Source organism: Pleurodeles waltl, chromosome 4_2 (assembly GCF_031143425.1).
Source record: "Pleurodeles waltl isolate 20211129_DDA chromosome 4_2, aPleWal1.hap1.20221129, whole genome shotgun sequence".
Taxonomy (NCBI): Eukaryota; Metazoa; Chordata; class Amphibia; order Caudata; family Salamandridae; genus Pleurodeles; species Pleurodeles waltl.
Window position 1 is genome coordinate 979,194,528 of NC_090443.1, and position 18,397 is coordinate 979,212,924.

General features: G+C 44.3%; 1 protein-coding gene across 3 annotated transcripts in view; it reads right to left on the minus strand.

The window, feature by feature from the left end:
- Positions 1–18,397, minus strand: part of LOC138293556 (E3 ubiquitin-protein ligase HECTD3-like) — a 393,674-nt gene that overhangs the window by 343,714 nt on the left and 31,563 nt on the right. Inside the window, exons 1-3 of one of the 3 annotated variants that reach the window (XM_069232819.1) lie at positions 7,865–7,923; positions 7,569–7,733; positions 6,262–6,354 (exon numbers count right to left, since the gene is read on the minus strand). In XM_069232819.1, coding sequence (XP_069088920.1) covers positions 6,262–6,354; positions 7,569–7,733; positions 7,865–7,872 — 266 coding nt within the window. In that variant the 5' untranslated portion in view covers positions 7,873–7,923. Of the gene's footprint in view, positions 1–6,261; positions 6,355–7,568; positions 7,734–7,864; positions 7,924–18,397 lie in introns of those variants that run through there. The other 2 variants (XM_069232817.1, XM_069232818.1) reach the window with 2 other exon arrangements.

An 18,397-nucleotide genomic window follows, 5' to 3' on the forward strand; every position in this document is an offset into this window, starting at 1 on the left:
AGATCATCAGCCGAGATGCAATCCCTATTAAATACCAACTTCTTCAAGCACTTTGGAAAGCTGGTCTTCAGGATTTTCAATGCCTCAAGCAATACGGGAAATGTACACTTCTTTAAGGCTGTTTGGTCTGGATTTGTTTCCATCTTCCAGACTGTCTTTGGAGTCATTCCATCAGTTATCTATTCACTCTTTGTGAGTGTGTTTGGCGGCTTTCCAGTGACTGGACTCATGCACCCTCAATAACGACTTAGCAGCCTTGTTCCAGCAATGTGGAGGATGTGGTGAATCCAATTTAGTTTTATTCGGACACAGGAGATTAGAGCTTAGCAGGCTTGCAAGCTTGTGCCCTTGTCACCTAGTTACTTTTAATCTACTTAGCTTGTTTTGTTTTAATCCATTTATTTAATCATTTCTTTTAAGATGGCTGCCTTTCTTTATAGTTATGAAGATGTTTTGATTTGCATTATTAGTGCCACTCCAAGAAGGTATCACTATCAGCGTCAGAATCAAGTGATGTACATTGGTATTACCATCATGTCCCTTTCCCACTTATATGCGACAGGAACATAATGAACACTTGTTGGGGATTGTTTATATCATTGCCGCCACAAGTCTGATTCCTTATCAATTGTTTGGGAACGTACTTGCGTCAGAATGTCCTACATGATCTGTATAAATACATATTACATGGACAAGGTCATTAGAGGGATTCCTTCCAGATGCCATTTACACTGCATGTCACCTTGCAGAGCTCAGTCTTTACATCACTGTGGAGTCTGACTTAGAGACCACATTTCAAGGTAATGAGGGTGCGGGGGCGCTTCTCATGGGCATGGTACTAGCAGATTATGTTTATCACACCTAGCTCTCATTAGGTTAAAGATTAGGTTCTCTGTGCCAGGTATTTTACATCTCTTGTTTATTACAAGATGGTGGGGGGTTATGTATTACAACTCCCATCTTCACAATTATGCTTCTTTTATTGTTCGTTATACTAATCATTGCAGCGCATGCATTTTACCTTAGATTGCAGTCTTCACAGTAAATTTATTGAAAACTATCCTGCATCTCCTTCATTACCTGTTTGTGAGTGAGACTTGTTGCTAAAGTGAGAAAAGGATAACTTCCGTTCCACCAAAACTTCCCTGAGATGCCGCAATCTAGAGTCCATGGGTAAAGCTGCCAGAAATCACCTTTTATTGTTTAGGTTTTTAGAGAGGTACTGTTTGTGAGCCAGGAGGGTTGCGCTGACAATTGTGACTTGTTGTAGGAGTGGCTTAGTCGCCTACAAACAAAAGTGCTGCCATCCCTAAACCAACAGTCTTGCTTAGAAGCGTGAGTCCAACTAGACACTTCCTGTTCCACGACATATAGGCCCTGAAGGTTTTTATATCGACACACTGCGGCCAGAATGATCGCAGCACAAAAAATTCAGACATATGACAACCCCCGCTCCTTCAAAGAATGGTAACAACTCCAGTATCAGGACAAAATAAAATATAAATTGGCTTGCTTTACCTACAGGATACCACACCTCAATAAACCTACATACTTACTCTCTAGAACCAAAAGGCCTGGAGACACCAACAATCTAAGGACATTCCACAATCTACCCCTAGAATTTAACAGATTCAACACACGGACAGCAGCCTCACAACCTTTCTCCAGTTCAGTAACCATGAAATGGAACTTACCACCAGTTGAGCTAATATTGTCCAAATCCTTATTGATCTTTCAGAAAAAAATATTAAACTTTCTGTTCAACTCAAGTCTTCTCTAATGCTATCTTTTCTCTCTCAGTTTATGTTTCTTCAGCTGCAGTCCTTGTTCCATCTATTCATGATTCCCTTTCACAGAATCTTTTTGACTTACTGTGTTTTCCTTTCCTCTCATCACTTGCTCCAGTCTAACCTCCATTTGGCACACTCCCATAGTTGACCCCACTTACATCCGGCATCTTTTCTAAAAACACTCCTAGTCAATCAGCTTCTACTTGTCCTGATCTTCTTTCAGTAAATACCTACAATTTGTATGATTTTAGGTGGAGGTTTCCGGGTGGGGTCTGCAGGACCACCATAACTCATTTTTGAGAACTTTCAAGTATTTTTCCTAATCTGACTTTGACCCACAGCAAGAGAGGGAAAAACATACCAGGTGGAAAGAAAGAGGAGGGTGAAAGACAGAAAAAATGTGACAAAGAGAAAAAACAAGGAGTAAGGTACAGAGGCATGGAGTGCCTAGTGGTGGGTGAAAGAGGCACAAGGTGGAACTTCAACTTGGCAGCCCTGGTATTTGGCACTCCTGACATTTTATAGCTTCTGAGCAAACCTTTGGCCCCAGGTCTTAACTTGTATACTTTGTGGATTTACAGTGATGAAGTAGGGTGATAGGCTTCACAACCTTTTTTAATTTAGGGATTTTTGGGATTATACATACATTTCTCAGACTTCTATGTTAGGTTTCTGGTGGATGTTATCTCATCTTCAAGTACCTTTGACATTTGGGGTGAATTTATATATGCAGTATGACCTCTGCATGTCTAGAGAACATAACATATTCACAGATCCATCTTTTGCACATGATAAGTGTAGCTTTTAAGGACTGAGACAGGACACAGGAGGAAACCTCAAGGACCGAGGAGGGAAGAAAGAGAGGAATATAGAGAAATAGTCATCCTGCTCTTATGAGGCCATTGGCCAACTCTGCTATTGTGAAGGCAGCATCCTAGTTCATACAACAATTTTACCATTTCACAACTTTTTATTACTTTATTCCAAATATTTAGTGACCTTCTTAGCCTAAATGTTTAAAATAACAGGTGAGTGATGTACCTGTGCAGGTGGTAAAGTGGAAGACTGCAGACAGTGCCCCAAGAGACAGCAGGAAAAAACGTGTTTCAATGGTCACAGTGCCCCTCTACTGTGGTGCTTCTGAACTATCTTTCCAATTGTTTGCTGGCTGCCCTTCTACCACCTGCCAACAAAACAACTGGGCAAGGTGAAGGAGGCTGGACTGGCTTATAGTGGGTACCTGATGGCACTTACACTTTGTGCCAGGTCCAGTTATCCCTTATTAGTAGATTAGTAGTGTTCTAGCAGCTTAGGCTGATAGAGGTAGATATAGAAGAGCAGTTTAGGCTGAACTAGGAGACATGCAAAGCTCCTACTATACCACTTATATCATATAGCACTATATCATAAGAATCACAATACTAAGAGTTACTAAAAATAAAGGTACTTTATTTTAGTGGCAATGTGCCAAAATATATCAGAGGATATACTCCCGTAGGAGGTAAGTTAAATACACAAAATATACACACAAACCAAAATCAGGTAAGTAAGCAGTTAGAACGGTAGTACAAACACTGTGGAATACAATAGGATGCAATAGGCCTAGGGGCCTAGGTGCAACACAAACCATATACTAAGAAAGTGGAATGCGAACCACTTAGGGACCCCAGGCCTAGTGTAGTGTGTAGAGGGTCGCTGGGAGTGTAAGAAAACACTAAGGGTGTCCAAGATACCCCACTCCAAGACCCTGGAAAATAGAAGTAAAGTTACCCTACTTCCCCCAGAAACACACTAAAGTCGTGATAGGAGATTCTGCAAAGACCACAACTGACTGCAAAGCACTGAAGACTGATTCCTGGACCTGAGGACCTGTAAAGGAAGGGGACCAAGTCCAAGAGTCACAAAAGCGTCCAAGGGGGGTAGGAGCCCACAAAACCCAGGATGAAGGTGCAAAATGGCTGCCTCCAGGTGGAAGAAACTGAAGATTCTGCAACAACGGAAGATGCCAGGAACTTCTCCTTTGCACAGAAGATGTCCCATGGCGTGCTGGAGGATGCAGAGTTGTTTCCCTGCAGAAAGACCGCAAACAAGCCTTGCTAGCTGCAAAGGTCGCAGTTGAAGAAAAAGGGTGCTGCCCAGGCCCAGGAAGAACCAGGAGGTCGCCACTTGGACGAGGAGACAGAGGGGGCGCTCAGCAAAACAGAGAGCCCACGCAGAAGCAGACACCACCCGCAGAAGTACTTGAACACGGGTTCAAGAAAACTGAGCACGGTCGTCTCAACACTACAAAGGAGGTTCCCACAAAGCCGGAGGTTAACTCAGCGAGTTGAGCAATGCAGGACGGAGTGCTGGGGACCTGGGCTGTGCTGTGCACGAAGGAATCCTTGCAGGAGTGCACAAAAGCCCTAGCAGTTGCAGTTCACGCAGTACACAGGATTACTGTCTGGCGTGGGGCGGCAAGGACTTACCTCCACCAAATTTGGACAGACGGACTGGACTGTCGGGTCACTTGGATCCAACTCCTGTGATCCAGGGACCACGCTTGTCACGATGAGAGGGGACCCAGAGGACAGGTGAAGCAGAAGTTTGGTGCCTGCGTTAGCAGGGGGAAGATTCCCTCGACCCACAGGAGATTTCTTCTTGGCTTCCAGTGCAGGGTGAAGGCAGAAAACCCCCAGAGCATGCACCACCAGGAAACAGTCGAGAAATCCGGCAGGATTGGGCGCTAAAATGTCACTGGGGGTCTTCTTGCTACTTTGTTGCAGTTTTGCAGGCGTCCTGGAGCAGTCAGCGGTTGATCCTTGGCAGAAGTCGAAGAGGGAGATGAAGAGGAACTCTGGTGAGCTCTTGCATTCGTTATCTGAGGAATAGCCCACAGGAGAGACCCTAAATAGCCCTCAGAGGAGGATTGACCACCTAGAGAGGTAAGCACCCATCAGGAGGGGTCTCTGACGTCACCTGCTGGCACTGGCCATTCAGAGGTCTCCATTGTGCCCTCACACATCTGGATTCAAGATGGCAGAGGGCGGGGATACACTGAAGGAGCTCTGGGAACCACCACTGGGGTCGTGATGGACAGGGGAGTGGTCACTCCCCTTTCCTTTGTCCAGTTTCACACCAAAGCAGGGGCTGGGTGATCCCTGAACCGGTGTAGACTGGCTTATGCAAGGAGGGCACCATCTGTGCCCTTCAAAGCATTTCCAGAGGCTAGGGGAGGCTACTCCTCCCCAGCCCTTAACACCTATTTCCAAAGGGAGAGGGTGTAACACCCTCTCTCAGAGGAAATTCTTTGATCTGCCTTCCTGGGACTGGGCTGCCTGTCTATGGGTTGGCAGCAGCGGTAGCTGCAGAGAAAACCACAGAGAGCTAGTTTGGCAGTACCCGGGGTCCATAGTGGAGCCCCGGGGATGCATGGGCTTGGCACCCCAATACCAGAGTTGGCATGGGGGAACAATTCCATGATCTTAGACATGTTACATGGCCATATTCAGAGTTACCATTGTGAACCTACATATAGGTATTAACCTATATGTAGTGCACGCGTGTAATGGTGTCCCCACACTCACAAAGTCCGGGGAAATTGCCCTGAACTATGTGGGGGCACCCTGGCTAGTGACAGGGTGCCCTCACACTTAGTAACTTTGCACCTAACCTTCACTAAGTGAAGGCTAAACATATAGGTGACTTATAAGTTACGTAAGTGCAGTGTAAAATGGCTGTGAAATAACGTGTGCGTTATTTCACTCAGGCTGCAGTGGCAGGCTGTGTAAAGATTTGTCTGAGCTCCCTATGGGTGGCAAAAGAAATGCTGCAGCCCATAGGGATCTCCTGGAACCCCAATACCCTGGGTACATAGGTACCATATACCAGGGAATTATAAGGGTGTTCCAGTGTGCCAATTGAAATTGGTAAAAGTGGTCACTAGCCTACAGTGAACATTTTAAAGGTAAAGAGGGCATAAGCACTGAGGTTCTGATTAGCAGAGCCTCAGTGACTTAGTTAGGCACTCCACAGGGATACACAAACAGGCCACAAACTATGATCACTGGGGTCCTGGCTAGTAGGGTCCCAGTGAGACATATAAAACACACTCACAAATAGGGTTTTCACTATGAGCACTGGGGTCCTGTCTAGCAGGATCCCAGTGAGACAGTAAAAACACACTGACATATACTCACAAACAGGCCAAACGTGGGGGGAATAATGCTAGAAGGAGGCTACCTTCCTACACAAGGTTTCAAGAAGCTGACGACATTCCCTCCAATTCTTCTCCCCTGCTCAAGCACCATGGAGCCTGTCTTGGCAGGAGAAGGAGCAGTGTACCTGAAACCTAGTGGGAGGAAGGGCCAGAGGGTCACTCATTTGGTTACTTTTTTGAGAAGGGAAACAAAGCACTTTTACAAAGATATAGAAAATTCCTGCTCTTAGACCAACCAACTCTTAAGCTTCTTCACCGCACAAGCACACTTACTGAAGCTTCTTCACTGCATCAACGTCCTGCTGCATGATTCGCGGCTTCCTTCGCAGGTGTACGGAGTACGTCATATCCACTACCTGCTCCCAGCTGAAAGAGGCCAAGGTATGAGAGGTCAGATACGAACATTAAGCATTTATCAACATCTCATGAGAGCTCCACGCTGGTAAGGGAGAGAAGAAGTCTAGTGTTGTGACCCGATCACTGTTGCAAATCCTACTAAATTATTTCTAGAATAATCAGGGACAATTCTAAGAGTCAATCTGGAGAACTAACCCCAAGACTCTTCAGATCTACTACCTAACCTTACTAAACACTGGCCCCCTGCAGAACAAGTCGCCTGCAAGAGATCTTTTTGTCAACCTGGATAAGGACAAATGGATTCACCTATAATCACTGCTTTGAGGTTTTTTTTGTAGACTGGCATGCTGTGCACACTTCTGGTATGTACCATGGGAGTATCTGAGGGCACATACCATATTCAATAGGATAACTGAGCCTAAATAACATTAATCTCAATGTACATGTGGATATCTTCACATAAGACGAGAACATATCTCCGGGAGGAGCCAATTTTTTAAACAGATGAAGTTAAAAAGTAGGTGCTTTTCGGAAAAAAAATTGTCTAATCATAGTCCATTATTTCTGGACTTTAGAGTGAAACTTTCAATTAAGGGCCCTAGGAGAGCTGTATGGTGCATACAGTTATTAAGAATATTGTGATCAACATTTTTATAAACTAAAAAACATTTCAGAGTGAAATACATTTAAAATTGCACTCACAAGTCCACATATTCATATAGCAGTTCCTGATAACAAAGTTTTAGCTCTACTGGTAAAGAACATTGCAAGATAGAGTGAAGTAAGAAAATTCACATAATCAAATTGGATTTCTAACCAGAAGAACTCTCAACCAAGAGAAGGACATTTTGTATAACTTGTTCTGCACAGTCTCCTTGAACTGTCAGTTGTCTATCGCTACAGGTTGCAGAAATCCATGTTGTGGGCTCGTGGGCCCCAGTCTGTTGGGGTCACGTCTTCAGAAGTGGGTTGGAGTACATGGAAAAGAAGTATCTTGCTACTGAGAAAAAGCACTTTCTCTGCAATAGCAAAGAGTGGCAAGTCATGCAGTGCCAATGATGACTGGTCCATGGTGGAAGAAGATATGTGGCCCGTGAAACTGAACCAACATGTTCTCTTTTGTGTAGAAGTGGAACTTATATATTTATCTTACCTGCGATTTTCATGTGACAGTTATGATAGGCAAGCGGTCTTTGTAACTGCTTCGAAAGTAGAGCAATTACCTACTTGCTGACTGGCTTGTAATCAATGCCAAAGAGAAGCTGCTGTCGCTGGAGCCGGTCAGGGGGGTCCACAAGCACCAGGCAGTCCCCGCTTTCTGAACGTCTGCACCGGAGTATCCATCCTTCCTCCAGGTCGCAGCCAGTCGCAAACTCTTCCAGTTGACTCTGTAGGCATGACAACAGCACACAAGTGATTAAAGCTAGGGCTCAGTGCAGGCACCAATGCCCTGGTTGCAGGTGTCTAGTATAACAACATCATTTAATTATTTATTTAAAGTATCTGTTATAGCACATACCTAACCATAAGGCAGTGGAGCCCTTTACAAGTAACAGTAAACTGTGAGCACAGACAGAAGAAACTAGGGAGAGAAAGCACAGAATCAGTCAGTGGAATAAAGTCTGAAGAGACAAGAGTCCAATCATCAAGAAGGTTAGGGTTTAGCTTTATGTGATTTTATACGATCTGGAACAGAGTTACATAGTCTGGGTGCCAGTCATGAGAATGTCTGTTTTGTAGTCTTGGGCCCATATTTATGGGAAAGTGGTGCAGTGCAGCACAGCAAGTCACCTTGCTGCCCTGCACTGCGTCACCAGGAAAGGGCAGGAATGCACCGTATGTAAGGCATACAGTGCATTCCCCTCCTTTTCCCCTGCGCAGCGCCAACACAGATAGCATTGCACCTTGGTGCAAGGGCGCCTGCGTTGCATGCAGGATTGTTTTTGTGCAAGAAGGGGCACCTTTCTGCACAAAAACAATCCTGGGAGGCATATACTTTCAAAATGCAGCACACATATAAAGATGAAGAAACAAGGAGAAATAAAGATATTTCTCCTCGTTACACCTGTCCTGGGGAGGCGTAAGGTTTTGGCACATTACCAGGTTTACAAGTTCTTGTAAATCTAGGAATGGGTCAAAATCCACGGGAGTTGCGTGGGAACGACCACGGAACGCCTTCCCAGAGACCAGTAAGGCAATGCAGCGATTTGCACTGCCCTGCCTTGCTCCATATATTTGGAGCCACTCAAAGCACGCAAAGCGGCTTTGCATGGCTTCAAACATATGACTTAAGGTTTTAGGTCACGCATCTACCATGCTGCAAGCATGACGCAAACCTCTCATAAATATGCCCCTGGGGTTTTTTGGTGTTAGGTATTTCAAGAATTAGAATTTATCCTGAGCAGTGCAAAGGTCATACGGCCTGTTCCGTGAGATGAGATACACAAAAATGAATGTGCAAATACAAAGAGCTTTCATTCCACAAAAAAGCAACAGTGACATTTTTAATAGCTACCTACAAAATAAGACCGGACATCCACCTTCAGCAATGTAATATATCCAGTAAAGAAGTACACACAGTATTATTTTCCCTATAGTTAGTTGCACCATTCTTAATCCCACCTATTTGTGCAAAGCAATGATGAATGATGGAATAGGACTGCGATTTACAAAGATAATGCTAGATGCTAAAATTAAGACTATATGATGCATGTGTGTTTATATATAAAAACAGATAATGAGGGTGTCAAGATGAGTTAGAATTGTTTTGTCAAAGAGGTCATGGTAAAATAAAATGGAACAAAGCTGGGTCCAAGGGCCAACATGTAGCAAGTAACATGGACACCACAAGTGTTACTTGCAACTAGCAGCACTACATATAAGCTAAGGCCTGCCTGCAATTGTGCCATCCTTCACACAACCTGGTTTGTTACCACTTCGCCTCCTCATAGTTTAATCTCATCTTCTTCTTGAAACTGGGCTTGAACTGATTACAGGGATATCTGGCTCACATAATGCAGGCATAACTGGCTCACACAATACAGGTATTACTAGTTCACTGCCTCCACACAGGTGTTTCCCCAAGCTATTAGTCCCCATGGTGTTAAGTGCAAACATTGCACTAGTTGTGTTGAAAGAATGTGGTGGTACTCGTATGGTAGGCATAAGCACTTACCAGATCTAAGCCTGGTGTCAAACATGGCTGACACTCTCCTGTCCCTAGTCATTGCATGATGTATAGAGGCAGAGACAAAAAGGGTGTTGCAGCAGATATGCTAATATGAGAATATTCTTATGATCTGTGTATACATATTAATGGGAAAAATGACATTTGAAAACTAATAAATGAAAATAACGTGTAATGTGCAAAATGTGCCCATGGGGAGTGGTCACCATCTGTGTTAACAGTACTAAAATAAAGTGGAATTATTAATATTATGTATTAATATGCCATAACTGATGATATAACCTATGTTTTATGATGCTTAGCGGAACTCAAGAGGCCTGGTCGGCGCTGTGCCTTGCTTAGAGAGACACGTAGAGACACGAGGAGCCGCAGAGGACTGAAACTGGAGAAAAAGACCTTGAACTGTTCAGAGTTCAGTTGAGCTCTGCTAGAATTTTCTGCAAGCTCACCAGCGGGCAGGAGACGATCTGAACAAATTGATACAATTATCTGTAGAGTAGGCTAAATGTATTTTCCCAGGACTCGAACAATGGAACTACTGACTAAGAGCAGTGGGCAACAATTCTGTTACCTGAAGAGCCGGATGATGATCTCATCAACAGAAGGACCAATCATATTAATGGAACTTGATGCATGAATCTACGCGAATATGTGGTAAACAAAAACTATAGGTTAGAGTCATAATCCCTGATAAGGTTGGCCAATTAGCAATTTGTGGGACGGACTGAGAGACCCTAATAAAAAAAGTCATGACACTAATAGGGAAAGCAGAGTGGAAAGGCGAATGTTGATGACGTCAGGAGACGCTGTCCGAAGTGCTGAAATTTGGGCTTGCTCCTTGTGAGCCCGAGCCTTGCTGATGACTGATGACCTGGAGATGAAGACTGACTCGTTGTTGATCTATCTTGGATAGGTAGCTATAAATGATTGACTGACTAATGTGCTTTTCCTTCTAGGTACCAACTGCGCTGCTTAAATGTTTTTCTCTCTTAGTTAGATTTTTTTTCCAAATCAATGATTTTTGACAAAATTGCTTTTAGCATGAAGACCCACATGCTGATGCTAATCTGAAATAGGTAGGCTGACAAAGGGCGACTAAATGGTGACATTGACTTTGACTGGCTGACTCGCATTGCTGAATTTGCCATCTTAGATTAATGTTGTTTGCTTGATGAATTATTGCTCATGATGCTAATAAAGCTTGACTAACCATGAATTCTCAAAATAAAGATTTTTGATTAGAATTGTAACTAATAGGGAATAAAATGAATTAACCTTTTTGAATGTGATGGTGTTTCCTTATAAGACTAAGTTTGGCGTTACATGTTAGGTTAGATTTATGGTTGATGTTTTCTCTATTCGCCCCTTGGCTAGGATACTCTATGCAATCCAAAAGATTCATCGACCTATACGCGTCCCCTTGTAAATTTACTTACTAAGGACAAGGCGCGCTAACAAGGGTGAAAGGAAGCACAGACTAAGAGGGTGTGGAGAAGCACAGGCTGAGAGGATGAGAAAGAAGCACAGGCAAAGAGGGTGGAAGAAAGCCCAGACAAAGAAGTTGAAAAGAACCACAGAGAAAGAGGGTGGAAAGAACCTCAAAGAGGGTGGAAAGAAGCACAGAGGAAGTGGGAAGAAGGAAAGAGACTAAGAGTATAGAAAGAAGCACATGCAAAAAGGTAGAAGGAAAAGGACAGAATCTATTTTACTCTAATGTATTGTGCTGGCTGCACTGAGTGCGTGAGATGGACCACAGAGGACAAATCAATAAACGTCCGCAAGATTCCACCCCAAATTGGAGGCCTGCATTCTGTGGCACTGGTGCACCCCAGTATCCAAACCTGCATGCAAGAGATTTTTACATGGTTGCAGATCCAAGTACTTAGCATAGCATAGATACTTAGGTGCACCGTCATATCAGGCAGCATCTCCTTACAATGCAAGCTATTCAAAATAGTGCCTTGCACTAGCTCTCCAAATTCCAAATAACCTCTTTTCCTTTCAACTCTTCTTTCTCTCCCCAACTTTTCCACTATTACTTAAGACTCCATTACTGTCTTTCTCCATTTTCAATGCATACCTCAGTGCCCACATCACCTGGTCCATTATTACATCTAAACATTCTACAGCTAAGCAGAAAACAATCGGCTGTTCCTGAAATTACAACACTCACCCAATTCTGATATGTTTACAGTAGGACTGTGCCTCTGGGGGTCAACAACTGGATGACCAATAGCAATGAAATGCTGAATGATACAGAGACTGACATATTGATAAGCGGCACTATCCTCACAGAATCTTCTCTGCCATGAGACAACAGATCTGCGTTCACCTACCCAAACAACTTAATGAAGAACCTGCAAATCAACCTAGATTCGGGGCTCAGCTTAGCAACTCAAGTCTTAGGTACGATAAATGAAAAAACAGAAACTCAACAGCTCACACAGAGCATGTAATTGTATGATTTCTGGTGGCAATACAGTCTGGTTTAGGTCTGGAATGGGTACAGTCACCACTTCATAAGGTAGCAGAGCAGCTACTTTGGTTGATGGACATGAGTTAAGTGGCTATTAGTGCTGCATAAGTTCTCAGCTGCTTTTGACACAGTCAATCATGAAATCGAGGTAGACAGGATGCCAGAGGTGGATCACAGCTCTATTCTTTGAGTTAGATAGTGTTCCACAAACAGAACAATAAATTCAGTGAGGTGATTATATAGGTCCTTGCTCCATCGACAACTGTACTGTTGGTCAGTGCCCCAGTGTTTTAAATCTGTATGCAGCTACTGTAAAAGTCACTAATGAAGTGAGGGGTGTGATTAAAATTTCTTATCCATGTAGGTGACACATTATTGAAAAGGATACTTGGCAGCTGGATATCTATGTGAATGTTATTCAAAACCGGATGTCGGCTAACTGTCTACTTCTTAACAACTCGTAGAGCGAGTTAGGAGCATTAGCAAAGCTGACCCCCTCTACCATCAGTTGTACTTAAGTACAGTGTCCATTAACCTAATGAAAAAGGTGAAAACAACTTAGTTTTTACTTTAATTAGTACCTCACCGTGTAACAACAGGTTAATTATTTTGACAAAGAACTTTTGATTCTTTAACTGTGTAATAGGTGAGCTCCATCTTTCTTTCGAGGAAGAATATCATACAGTGATTGCTCAAGTTACTGTGGAGTCTCACATTGACTAACTTACCAGTTCATCACATGTCCAGAAAAAGGTGCTCAATGGCTTACAACAATCATTTAAAATCATGTAGTCAGGCTGGTGGCAGGTGTGGACACTTGTGATCACATTTCACTCACAATGAGGCACTTCCATGGGTTCCCCATCATCTCCAAGATCATGCTTCTACTACTGGTGCACATATTAGATCCACGATCATGATTCTAGTGCAGATCATGATTCTAGTGCTGATGTGTGTTAGATTCAGGAGCATGATTCTATTGCATATGTTAGATCCAAGATCATGAGTCTAGTGCTGGTGGGTATGTTAGATCCAGGATCATGAACCTAGTGATGGTGCATATGTTAGATCTAGGATCATAATTCTAGTGCTGAGTGCACATTTTAGAGTCAGGATCATGATTCTAGAGCATATGTTAAATCTAGGTTCATGATTCTGGTGCATATGTCAGGCCCAGGATCACAATTCTAGTGCTTGTGTGTATGTTAGATCCAGGATCATAATTCACCTGCTGCTGCATATGTGAGATCTTTGAACCAGGACTGCCCAACAGAACTGGCAAGAGAAAGTTTGGCATGTTCCTAAAATGGCCTTGCGGTATGCTCATGCAAGTCCTTTGAAAAGTAATTCTCTTGGTGGAAAGACTAGTGAGGTGAGGAAGTCACAGCACTGGAATTCACAGCACTGGAATGAGTTACCACCATTTCTGAGGTAGTCCCGTGATGTGAGACATTTTAAGACAAGAATGAAAAAACATGCATTTCCCGCACTGCGGGCTTCTCTGGCATCATGGCGTCCTATAAATGGACTCTGATTTGAAAGTAAAATACCCACTGCCAAGTCTTGCTTCCATTTCTTTATTCTGCTTAATGTAAGCATTTCCTTTCCTTGGTTTCATAAACAGAATGCAAGCCATGGTGCCCTCTTTGTGACAGAGTGAGCACACCGCTCGCTGGCGCCTCGACCGCTGCCGAGGGCACAGCCCCACCCGGTGATAGCGAAACTTTTAAACTGCAGAGACCGAGATGAAGCTCTGAGGAAGGCACGTGAGCTCACGACTTCGAGGCACGAGGGCTCAGATATCTCCCTACATCACAACTTCACCCCACATGTCCTAGAAGCCAGGAGATTATTTTTGCTTGCCAAGCGCCAACTCAAGGAACTTAACCTAGAATATCGCATGCTCTACCTGGCTAAGCTCTGTGTTGTGGATGATGGCAAATAACTGCTCTTCAGCGATCATAAACAACTGCAGCAATTCCTGAAGCGCGGAGTGGCAGCTGGTGTTCATCATAACTCGCCAGTTTCGACTCACTAGAGGGAGGGGAAATCGGTGAGCTCATCCCATGACTCTATACAATGTTTGACCTGCTGCTCTATATGTATGTGGTAGCACTGATAGCCATCTGAGAGCTCAATGTGGTAGTAATGAAGGGGGTCTGATGGTTGAGTGCATGCAGGACTCTACGCTTGGGAGTCATCAAGGTCTCCACATCTCATCTGAAAGGACAGTGAAAACTGTAAACAGAGTATACACTCAATGACACACATTTGCATAACAGCACTAGATGCAACTTCCCCCTTCCCTCTTTACAAGGTTGAGAGATAACTATAAAAGGCGACCCAAGGGACGCTACAGGATTGGCTGGCAACATCTGCCCCTATGTGTGCACCTCAGTACTTGGGGGACGTTCTCATTGGGAGGGATGGGGGTGGTGTGAGGGTGGTATTATACACATTACCACATGTGAGTTGAGGAATGGCGTATTGTGGGAGGGGCTGGAAAGAGGGGGTTCTTTTTTGGTTGTTGTCTTTCTTTTATCAACACGACTAGCAACGGCCCAAGGTGGCCTTGCCATAATCCTCCTGCTCTTCATGGACAGTGACAAATGAGGTAAACACAGGGCCTAATGGCCATCCCAGGGCATGCCTATGACATTACTAACCTGGAAGGTTAGGTGACTCAATGAGCATAGAAAGCTGAGGAAAGTCATTGCATACCTAAAGAGGCACAATGTTGGCATAGCAGTACTCCAAGAAACACACCTAGCCCCTAGTAGCACACTCTTCACCCCACGTAGGCTACAGGGCCAACCTGCTGCATCAGGGAACACCTCACACTCGTGGGGAGTGCTGATATGCAATGGCAGGGCATCGGGGGTCGCATCCAGGAACTTCTAAGCGATCCGGGTACTAGATACATAGTTGTGCGATACAGTAAAGATGACTTGACATTCCTGCTTGTAGGGCTTCATATGCCCAACTATGATAACTTACAGTTTTACTATGATCTAGGTGCAACCCTGACCAGATGAGGTGATCTGCCACAAATTTGGGGTGGAGACTTCAATTGCGTATTAGACCCGTTGGTGGATCGCTCACACAGGCCCACTAGGCTCCCATCTGCTGCGACACATGCTGTGTCCTCAACTGCGACTAACACAGGTCTGGTCGACATATGGAGACACACAGGCATCCCACCTGAGGGATGAGGGGGTTACACCCACTACTCGGCGGCACATAACATTCACACACATATTGACTATTTGTTGGCTTCCAGATGACTCGTAACACAGACATCTAACTGTGTACCTTTACCCCCCACTCCTCCGTCCTTCTTACACTTGAGACACAAAGGTGTAGAGTGTCCCCTTTTACGTGACTCTTTCCAACTTACTCCCTCCTAGACGCAGAGTTCAGAAGTGACGTAGCGCAGGCCACAGACTAATTTTTTCGCACAAAGGGACAGTCTCTAAATTCAGTGTGGTATGGGAGATGATTAAAGCATACATCAGAGGAATAGCCATCCCCAAACATGCAGGTGTCTTGAAAACCATACAAGGCAGATTAACCCAGTTAGAAAAGGAGATAGCTGCACTAGAGAGGGTGCTCTTAGCCACAGCAAACATTTGGCTGTTGAGTCAGATCAAAGAGAAGATAATCGAATTTCATGACACAGCACACAGTGAATTGTGACACTTAAGTAAATACGCAGTAGCCCGTTCATACGGAGAGGGCGAACGCCCTAGTCCTGCGCTAGCAACACTGTCAAGGCCCAACAGAGAACTAGATATCATTATGAGATACAAACGCCAGAGGAGCACTTGGTTAGTGACCGTACGTGCATCATAAACAGATTCAGAGAGTATTACGCAGACCTATACACGTCGAAAGTCACATGCAAGGAGTCTACTATTACGGACTACTTGAAACATAATGCCATGGCCTGGATGACGCAGACAGACAGGGAACACTTAATGACCCCACTGCAACCAGCAGAGATACGCAGAGCTCTCAAAAATATGTCAAATGGGAAGGCCCCAGGCTCCAACTGGCTTACTGTGGCATTCTACAAGACCTACCAGGATGTACTAATACCGCACTTACAGACTTTATTCAGATATTCAGTGAGACACAAATGCCTCCCTGATGGAGCGTGTAGCCTTCATAAAGATGGTGGTCCTCCCGAGATTCTTATTCCTATTCCAGAACATCCTGATGTTTCTCCCCCAATCGGTATTCACCACGCTGCGGTACCAATTGACTAGATTAGCTTGGGCATGGAAACAGCCCATAGTCCGGTGGAGAGTCCTCACGTTGCTGTATTATATGTGTGGACTGAATGCTCCAGACCTGGAGGCTTATTACAGCGCAGCACGCTGTACACCTGCTCACGATTGGCTCCATGGTCCCCAAGACACCCACACTTATACATAGAATGGGACATTTCGAGCCCCCATGCACTTACACGCCGAATTTTCATGGCCTCCAAACGGCAACATGGCACCTTGAATTCCCTGAACATCACAATGCATACGTGGCACAGTCTCATGACCCAACAGGTGCTTCCCCTACTATACTCTCCACAACTGCAGGTAGACTGGTGCGTCTGGCTTCCAATCAGCCAAGACAAGGGTGCCATAGACGATTTCTGTAAATTGCGCATTGTTAAGATGGAAGACTTTTTTTTTTAGCAAAGGCAGTATGCGCCCAAGGGACTCTTACACGGGTCACCCAACAACATTAACCCCACTCATGAAATCCTACTATATTAGGGCCCAACACACATTACGGAAGGTCCTGGGCGATCACCTCCTTAAGCCACCTGAAATGCAGGCTCTCACCTCTCTGACCCGGGAGACAGCCCATAGGCACTTGGTAACCAAAATATACGCTTTTACTCAAGAGGCACGTAGGCCCAGCATGATTAAAGCTAGACTGGACTGGGAAAAGGACCTAGGCATTGTAATAACAGATGCTCAATGGAAATACTGCTGCTCCATTGTACATTCTATCTTCCTTAACAGGAGACAGCGACTGAGCCACTTCAAATACCTCAACCAAGTTTATTACACACCGGTTAGACTCCTGAAATACAGACTGCGCACCATGGTTGACTGCCAGAGATGTGGAGAGGGGGACGCTGGCTTCCTCCATATGGCATGGACCTGCCCTGACATACACAGATACCGGATGACAATATTCCAAGAATTTGAGAAAATAGTTGGACTCAGATTGACTGCCACACCAGTTCCAGCCCTCCTCTGGTATGACACGATCGTGGACAAAAAGGTTAGGAACCTAGTGGCCATGGGCCTCTTACTAGCCAAGCGCAGGGTTGGCAATGAGGTGGGAACGTGAGTCATTCCCAACTCTGAAAGACTGGCTCGCAGATATGACCTATTGTAACACCCAGACTGACGGGTACAATGAACTGGCCCTCCACAGTCTCACACGAACAATTACTGAGTCCCATACCAAACCTACTTGATCGACAAGGAGACTGGGAAGGCTGAGGGAGAACAAACACTCACACCAGAAACAGTCCCAGAGACTACCATCGCTTTCTCATAACATGGCACTTCTGGGGGCGCCAGACATGACGGAAGAACGATCCATAACCGAACAACACAGAGAATCATTATTGCAAAGGGCCTAGTGTGTGGGGGGGCATAATAGGCAAGCTTCAGTACCCCTAGCGGCACCATTTACATAACCTATGTATGTCTTATGTCCACATTGATCACAATGTTAGTTAATAGTGTACTAGTTGTGTGTAATACGTTGTGAACTGGTTTATCGTTTGCCTGATGCCTTAATGTACAAAACAAAAACGAAAAGAAAACTGTGCATTCAGACACAGGATTCATAATTGTAGGTATTGTAGAAAAATATTCCCTTGCCCCTAATTCATAGTCAAGAGTATCAAAAAAATTTAAACAAAAGTCACCTAGCATACAAATACACAGTCGTAAATAAATACCACAATGGGGAAAGACACAACCCCTAAAGGGCATCCCTATGTAGGTAACAAATAGATGTCAAGGTAGTAAAAAAGCTTCTTTGGCACACTGACTTCTTAGAATCCACTGTGAACTTTCCCTAGCAAAAACAGCAAGACGAAAAGGGCACAAATAAACTTCTGTGAAACACGGGCTCATGGGGATACTTCACTATTACAAAATTAAAGACGGGGATATGCTGTGCAGTTATTTGCACTGCTACTCTGTAAACTGTTTGACATAATTTCTAAAATTATTACTAAATATTTAAATAATAGTAAGTGGGATTGTGGTTGGCCGGGTTCAAGGACGACACGAAGTTCTAGATTTGATTTCGGATGTGATTTATTGAATAATATTTTGGAGTGAATAATGTGCCTTCTTCGT